At 54.3% G+C, this 8,504-nt stretch overlaps 1 protein-coding gene across 1 annotated transcript; it reads left to right on the top strand.

Annotated features, from left to right (window-relative positions):
- Positions 1-5,152: 5,152 nt before the first annotated feature.
- MESP2 (mesoderm posterior bHLH transcription factor 2) lies at positions 5,153-7,362 on the top strand. The gene is made up of 2 exons (XM_019460254.2): positions 5,153-6,004; positions 6,830-7,362. The coding sequence occupies exons 1-2, from the start codon at positions 5,153-5,155 to the stop codon at positions 7,097-7,099; spliced, it is 1,122 nt and encodes a 373-aa protein (XP_019315799.2). The 3' UTR covers positions 7,100-7,362.
- Positions 7,363-8,504: the final 1,142 nt, after the last annotated feature.

The raw sequence follows: 8,504 nt of genomic DNA, 5'->3' as shown, positions 1-8,504 counted from the left end.
TGTACCAGACGTTGTGTGTACAACTAGAAGTGTCTACAATACTAGGGAACACTACTGACCATGTTTCCCTGATCTAGCCGCCACCTCCTCCTATCAGGAGGGGCTGAACCCGGGGCCAGTAGCCCACTGAGGCCCAGAAGGTAATCGCCTTATCTAAGAGCGTACAGCTTTAGACGTCCCTCCTTTTAACATGAGAGTCAGATGAGGAAGACAGAAACAGAGCTGGCTCAATGGGAGGACGCCGTGGAGCACGGCCCAGACCCAGCTTGTTCGCCGAGCACCTGGGGCAGGCTCCTGCACAGAGCGGGGATGCTCGAGGGTCCCAGAGGCAAGCTGGACAGACACCTGGGCCAGGACCCAGCCACCAGGAGGAACAGGTTCAGATGCTCCGTTTCCTAGCTTTAGGGGGGCTGGTTGGCTCCAGCTCCAGGCATCTGAGCTCTCCCGTTCCCTCTGTACTACAGCTGTGGTGACCCCTGCCACAGGCCAGGAGCTGGAGTGCCCTGCTGAGGATGACCCCCACACTAGGTCCACGGAGAAAGGCTGGAGAGGGAGGAGGGGGACGGGGTGGGATGCACTCGGCCTGGTGCAAGAGAGAGTCTCAGGAATGGAAGGAATCACCTTCTTCTAGGGTTAAGACTAAAAGATATCCTTACCCACACCCCGACCTAGTCCTTTGCCTACTTCCTTCTGTTGCCCCTGAACTTGCTATAAGCAAGATTTATAAACGTAGGCTCTGTGATAAGCTCTATGACACGCATTATGTTTATTTATCTCAACAATCGCTCTGGAGATCAGAATCCCCACTTCCCAGATGAGAAAACTGAGGCTGAGTAAATCACCCAAGTTCTCCCGGCTTATAAGGGGTGAAGCTGGGACTCTAAGCCAGGTCAGTCTGATTCCACAGCCTGGCATCCTAACTATTAGGCTACATTGCCTCCCTGTGCTTAGGTGGAGGCCCAGTGCATGGGGTGGTGGGGATCCCCCCACTTTGGCATCCCCCCTGGGAGTGGGGCTGGCACACAGTGTGTCCCTGTGCTTCCAGAGCCTGGCTGAGGGGCCTGGTGAAGAGCCAGGGCCCCGTCTTCTAGAACTTACGCTCTGACATCCCAGTCAGCCTGAAGCCTGGGCTCTGGGGCTAGCTCAAACCAAGACAGGAGGCCAGGCTACCCTACAGAGGAAAGGATAGTAAGCAGGGCTCTGTGCTGGCAGTGGATTCTCATTATTCACCAAATCCTTTCATAGGAAATGCCTCTGGGCTGGCTCTAAGGGGGTGGGGGGAGGAGGACTCTGGATATCCAGAACCTTCCAGGAGCTCACAAGGCTAATCCACCTCTCCACATCTACCTGCCTGAGCAAAAGGGCAGTGCTATTTGGCAAAAACTAAAAACACTTGACTAAAAGGGCACCTGGGTGGCTCAGTCGGTTAAGCATCAGACTCTTGATTTCAGCTCAGGTTATGATTTCACAGTTTGTGAGTTTAAGCCCGCACAGGGCTCTACGCTGATGGTGTGGAGCCTGCTAGGGATATTCTTTCTCTCTCTCTCTCTCTCTCTCTCTCTCTCTCTCTGCCTGGTCTCTCAAAGTAAATAAATAAATAAATATAAAAATAAAAATAAAAACACACTAAAGATGCATCGATAAGGGCCTGGCTGGTGCATACATGCCATTGAGTATTATAGAAATGTTAAAAGGAGTGAGTCAGAAAGCTCAGTATCAACAGCACATTAACCTGAAAAACTTCAGAGTCTGGATCAAGAAATATACATGAAACCATATGAATTTTGTTTACAACCGTCAACCACATGCATATCAATTCCTTGATAGTATACTCTGACAAGCTTTTTTTAGTACTGTGCAGGCTTGGATGAATAACGACTTATTCTAAATGATTTGCCATTATTTCGACCTAGAAAGTGTAGAACTGGCTGTTTTCTAAGTCTCCGCTGCCCTTAGGAAAAAGTATTATCATTTTTTTTTTTAACTTGGTTTAAATCCTCTTGAGTCATGAAATATTGCATAACTGCCTGCTTCTTTCCAAAGAAAGCCCGTGTGGATTCAAAGCCACTGTTAAGTGATTCAGCTTCTTCCTGTGCTATGGATGAATTAAAATTTTCCTTTCCTCCTTCACAGCAGCTAGAATAAACGAAACACGAGTTGCCTTGACCAACGTTATTCAATGTCAATTACTATTTCATCATCATGTTGCATAGATTGGTAATTTCGGCCTATTTTCCCTAATATTTAATGTTTATTTTTGAGGGAGGGAGGGAGGGAGGGAGGGAGGGAGGGAGAGAGAGAGAGAGAGAGAGAGAGAGAGAGAGAGAGAGAGAGAGAACGTGAGAACATGAAGGGCAGGGGCAGAGAGACAGGGAGACACAGAATCGGAAGCAGGCTCCAAGCTCTGAGCTGTCAGCACAGAGCCCGAGGTAGGGCTCGAACCCATGAACCATGAGATCATGACCTGAGCCAAAGTTGGATGCTTAACTGACTGAGCCTCCCAGGTGCCCCAATTTTCTCTAATATCAAAAAAATAGTAAGTTTTGGGGCACCTGGGTGGCTCAGTTGGTTAAGCATCCGACTTCAGCTCAGGTCATGATCTCACACTCCATGAGTTCAAGCCCCGCGTCGGGCTCTGTGCTGACAGCTCAGAGCCTGGAGCCTGCTTCCGATTCTGTGTCTCCCTGTCTCTCTGCCCCTCCCCTGCTCATGCTCTGTCTCTCTCTGTATCAAAAATAAATTTAAAAAAATAAAAATAAAAAATAAAAAAATAGTAAGTTCTGAGCAGAAAGTAATGTAATGTCATCATTGAAGGTTTATCTGCACCTCCTGTCTTTTTACATTTTTCCCCAGTTAAAATTACCCACTCTAATGTTCATATGACATTTAAAATTTTTTTTTAACATTTATTCATTTTTGAGAGACAGAGAGAGACAGAGCACGAGCGGGGGAGGAGCAGAGAGAGAGGGAGACACAGAATCCGAACCAGGCTCCAGGCTCTGAGCTGTCAAAACAGAGCCTGACGTGGGGCTCGAACTCACCGACCAGACCGCGAGATCATGACCTGAGCCAAAGTGGGACATCCAGGCACCCTTGTAGGATGTTTAAATATTCACCCATTTAAATCAAACTATGACAGTCTATGCATCAGCTACAATATCCTGACAGGCATTGCTCTAAGACACACTGTTGAATGATAGAAAGCAAGTTACAGAAAGCCTGCTACAATGTTACCTTGTTTATATATGTCAGTGTGAATGCCTGGGCCGGGACTGGAAAGGCACCAGACGACTTAACAGCCGCTGCCTCTAGTGAGGGGTAATAGGGACTCCAGCTTTATCTGCAAAGTCCCGTTGCTCACAAAGAGAATGTATTAGTTATGTAATTTGTGTAACTAAATATTTACTTTTAGGAACAGCCACAAATAGTACAAGGCCGTTTACTATTTCCAGCTGGTCCAGGCCAATCTATTCCAGAAACTTCATCATGCTGACCTTTAGCTATCGATTACCGAATTTTTTTTCATGTCATACTTCTGCTACGAAGTCCATTTGGCTCCCCAATTTCTTAGCCCGGCCCCAGGCACGGTGTGCTCGAGCTCTCCACACCACCCTGCTTGCACACTGCTCTAGAATTTTCCAGAAGCACCTTGGCAAGTCCCACTGCCAGGTTTTGCTTATGCAGTTCCCACGGCCAGAATGCCCCCTACCTGTCTCTCTCCTCACCCAAGTCCTACTCATGGTTCAGGGCCCAGCTGTGACCTCTCCAGCTCTGTGGCCAGAGCCCTACCGTCCCTGCCCCTCATGTGGCCCTTAGCCTCTGAGTTCAGCCCTTTCTCCGCAGATCACAAAGGACACTGATGCCTCCTTTAAACTGTAATCACTGCTGAGGAGTGAGAGCTTTACTCTTGGAGTCTCGGCGTTTATCCTCAGAGACTACAACAGTCCTCTGAGTAGATACTATAACGACATTATCCCTGTTTAATGGAGCAGACGCTGAAGCTCAAGTTAAGAGCCCTGCCCAAGGGCACACAGCTAGTTAGTGGTGGACCTACTCAATGTATAATGGCCTGTTCACCTGTCTCTCCCACAAGGCTGAAATGTCACGAGAGCAGAGACCGCAACTAGCCTGTTCACCCTGGGGTGCCTGACATTTACCAGTGGCTAACAAAAATATGAATTAAATGAGCAATGCCTCCAGCATCTTGAAATGGAAGTACCTTGCCTATAAAATGATAGCAGCAAACATTCAGCCCACTTTCCAGGCCTATACTAAGTGGTTCCACAGACGGTTCCACTAAGTACCAGCAGCCATCCTAGGCGGTGGGGATATGGGATTATTACTGCTAGGAGACTGAGGAAGCTTGAGCCTCCGAGGAGTTCAGGGACTTGCCCCAGGTCACACAGCAAATAGCTTCAGGCCTGCCTGGGGGCCCACCTCCCTCCATGTTCCTCACCCACTGCACCCGATTCCTCTTCTCATCTCAGGCTGCTCTGTTTGATTTTTCAGGGACAGAAACTATCTGTGGATAGTGAGATGACTTTCTTCATGTCATTCGGCAAACCGGCAAGTGCAGGTTCCGGGGGTGGGGGTGGGGCAACCCAGGAAGGATCCACCTGTATGGCCCCCTATTTGCACCCCACCCCACATACTATGGGCAAACCCCTCTGGGCTAGTGGGGAGTTACTGGGCTAAGGCCCCCCGCCCCCCCCCCCCCCCCCCCCCCCCGCCACGGGGCTGGTGATGAGACAGGCGCCCGGGTCCGCTCTTCACACGAGGGGCAGCCCGGTCGCCCCCAGACGATGGCACTGCCCACCACTGTCGGGCCCCTGCGCACTCACCGCGCCACGAGCCCGGGTGGGTGGGAACTCGGTAAGAAGCTTAGCAGCTCCATCCAGATGCGAATTGTCCCTCCCACACTTCCCGGGCTGCAGGGGCCTCCATTAGAGCCCCGGAGGAGTCAGAATCCACACCTCCGCAAATGGGCCCGCTTTCCCAAGGCCCCCCCCCTGCCCAGGCCTTCCCTGGGCTCTGTGGGTTTTGACACCTCTCTGCAACCTGGCAGGGGGGCACCTCTCACCTTTGGTCCGGATAAAAGCTCAGGCCTGGAGGTGGCCGGCCCAGCCTCCCAGAGCCCGCAGCAGCCTCGGCCATGGCCCAGTCCCCTCCTCTGCACAGCCTCCTGGGCCAAGACCACTGGATCTTCCCCCAGGGTTGGGGCTGGGCCGGCCACCCGGACTCCACGTCCCCTGCCTCCTCCTCGGACTCGTCGGGCTCCTGCCCCTGCGACGGCTCCCGCGGCCCCTCGCAGCCCGCGCCCCAGGCCCGCGGCGCCCGCGCCGCAGAGGCCGCCCCGACGGCGCCCGGACGAGCCCGCAGCGGAGCCGCCGCCGGGCAGCGGCAGAGCGCCAGCGAGCGCGAGAAGCTGCGCATGCGCACGCTCGCCCGCGCCCTGCACGAGCTGCGCCGCTTTCTGCCGCCGTCCGTGGCGCCCGCCGGCCAGAGCCTCACCAAGATCGAGACGCTGCGCCTGGCCATCCGCTACATCGGCCACCTGTCGGCGGTGCTGGGCCTCAGCGAGGAGGGCCTGCAGCGCCGGCGCCGGCGGCGCAGCGACGCGGCGGTGCCTCGGGGCTGCCCGCTCTGCCCCGACGGCGGCCCCGCGCAGACGCAGACGCAGACGCAGGTGCAGGCGCGCGCCCCGGCGCTGGGCTCAGCCGCCAGCCCCTCCGCGTCCTGGGGGTCCCCGCCGGCGTGTCCCGAAGCACTAGCGGCCCCCGAGCGCCTGGGGAGCAGGATACCTGACATGGGTCCCTGGGTTACACCCCCTTACCACCCTGGGATGCAGTCGCCCCCGCAACTGTCCCGAGGGAGAGGCCCCGACGGGGCCCTTTGGACACCGCCCCAGGGCTGTTCAGGAACGCAGACGTCCCCAGAGTCCAGGAATCAGGCTACACCCTGGACGCCTTCCCCCGCGGCCCCTGAGCTGGCTGTAATATACCAGGTACGCACCCAGGCCCCGCTGCTTCCCCTGGGGATGGTCCCCAGGTTCGTTTGGGGGTGGAGACGGTGAGTTGGCTCTCATCTGCAGAGAATTTCATACTTTTCAGATCCCCGTTTATCTAATCCAACCCAGGCGGGGGTAGAGAGGAGCCGAAGGGAGTATGGAGAGGACCCTAACCTCCTTGGGGAAAGAGGTAGGGCCCCGGGTCATTAAGGCCACCACCACCGCAGCCACGTGGAAGAGGGGCAATCTTCGGACTTGCTCCAGAGGCAGGATGGAAGGTAGCAAGGGCCGCTGGCAAGAAAGTCGCCCCAGGTGCTCCAGTGGTTGGCCCCGGGGGTAGGGACTTCCGGAGTCGAGGGGCTTGGAGCTGGTGACCTTCCCGTTTTCTTCAAGCTTCATTTGTTCTTGAGGCCCACAAATGAATGAATCATGGTCCACGAAAGAGCATGTTAATAAGCGAAAGTGATTGCTTGCTCACTGCCCGACACCATTCTTGGCACTGTACGTGTACATGTGCCTACTCAGTCAGCCCTCCAGCAGCTCCATGGAGTAAGTAACTGTTACCATCATCCCCATTTCACAGATGAGAAAACAGAATGAAAGAGGTCGAGTTCTTACAGCTAGTTAGTAGCAGAGGTGGGATTCGAACCCCGGGCAGTGTATCTCCAGAGCCAGTGCTGTTCACCACTTGGCTTCACTGCACCCGTGGCACCAGGGCTGTCCAGAAGCTGCCGGCCACACTCCAGGGAGCATCCAGGTTCAAGGTCTCAAGCTATCTCAGCGCAGTGGCCCACTAACCAGCTGCTTTTGTCTCTCTTGCAGGGTATCTCTGTGTCTCCAGAGTCCTGTCTGTTGCCGGAAACGCCACCCCTCCTGTCCCGCCCAGCATGCCAGAGACTCCAGCCTCAGACCGAGTGGGGTGGCTGGAGCCACAGCGCAGAGATGCTCCCCGGTTCAGAAGACCAGGGACCAGGCCCTGCCTTCCAGCTCGGTGATGAGAGCCCTTCCCAGAGCTCAGGCGCGCAGCTCAGTGGCTGCCCTGAACTTTGGCAAGAAGATTTGGAGGGGGCCCACCTGGGCATCTTCTACTAAAGGCCTTGCGCTGTCCCCTTGTCGGCCAGGAGTCAGGCCTCCAGGGTGGGCTGCCCTCCATCTGCTGCCTCTGAGGTCTTCAAGGTTTTTTTGTTTTTGCTTTTTTTTTTAAACCAAGCATCTCTTTTCCAAGGAATGTCTTTTATGGAAGCAGTGTTTGAAACAGGTCGTGGGTGGCTTCCCTGGCTGGAGTCAGGGCTGGGGCAGGGCCCTCCATTCCTAGAACCCCCCCCTCCCCCCAGAATGCCCAGTGCTCTACAGAGCACCGCCTGACCTACAGGAAGGTGGTAGCTGCTTGAGCACAGACTCAGCCAGCTGGGACTGGTGGGGGAGTGGGTTGTGGCTGGGGGTGGGGTTGGGGGGGGGGTGGGAGAAGCCTGTATGCTTAGATTTTGTGCTTCTTAAAAAAACAACACAAATTTTGGTGTGGTCTCTTTTTCTTCTGTCAACCTGGGTTCTTATTGCCTTATTGGGAAAAGGAAGAATGTTCCCATCCTGCGGGGAGCAGTCATTCTGTTCTTCCCCTCCCCGGTTCTAGGCCTCCTGAGGTTGATGTGTGCCCTCACTTGCCACTTGGACAGTCTTTACTGTGCAAGGGCTCCACCTGGCCTGCTGTGCAAGGTGACACGGGCGGGTTAACGTTTGGGCCCGTTCACCTGCCTCAGCCCCACAGCTGTCACCTTTGCCATTCTCCTGGGTGTCCTCCTGCTGACCCAGAGGGCTCCTTCACAGTTATATGAAAGTGTTTTTAAAGGATGCATGGTGGGGCGCCTGGGTGGCTCAGTTGGTTAAGTGTCCAACTTCGGTTCAGGTCATGATCTCACGGCTCGTGAGTTCCAGCCCCGCGTCGGGCTCTGCTGACAGCTCGGAGCCCGGAGCCTGCTTCCGATTCTGTGTCTCCCTCTCCCTCTGTCTCTCCCCTGCTCGTGCTCTCTCTGTCTCTGTCAAAAATAAATAAACATTAAAAAAAAAAAAATTAAAGGCTGCATGATGGTTAGCTCCCACCAGCGAGGCCCAGTGTATCTGGGGCTGCCATAAGAAAAGATCACCAATCAGGTGGCTTAAACAGTATCTTTTCTCACAGTTCGGGAGGCTAGAAGTCCAAGGGCTGTGTCAGCAGGTTTGGTTTCTACTGAGGCCCCTCTCCTTGGCTTGCAGACGGCCACCTTCTCACTGTGTCCTCACATAATTACCCTGCGGCCTATGTGTCTGTCGGTCTCTTCCTGTAAGGACACCAGTCATACAGGGTTAGGGCCCACCTATATGGCCTTATTTTACCTTAATTACCTCTTTATAGGCGCCATCTCTGAATGCATTCCTGTTCTGAGGTCCTGGGGGTTAGAACTCTGCCATGTTAGAACACAGTTCAGTCCATAATAGCCAATGTTAGACGCCAGGGAGAAAA

This window comes from Panthera pardus, unplaced genomic scaffold, assembly GCF_024362965.1.
Source record: "Panthera pardus isolate Hobbes unplaced genomic scaffold, ASM2436296v1 HiC_scaffold_23, whole genome shotgun sequence".
Lineage (NCBI taxonomy): Eukaryota > Metazoa > Chordata > Mammalia > Carnivora > Felidae > Panthera > Panthera pardus.
The sequence above is the reverse complement of the archived record's forward strand: the minus strand, read 5'-3'. Positions and strand labels throughout refer to the sequence as shown.

Coding starts and splice junctions, on each gene's coding strand:
- MESP2 (XM_019460254.2), top strand. CDS start 5,153: ATGGCCCAGTCCCCTCCTCTGCACAGCCTCCTGGGCCAAGACCACTGG. Junction 6,005..6,829: donor AGCTGGCTGTAATATACCAG/GTACGCACCCAG, acceptor TCTCTCTTGCAG/GGTATCTCTGTGTCTCCAGA.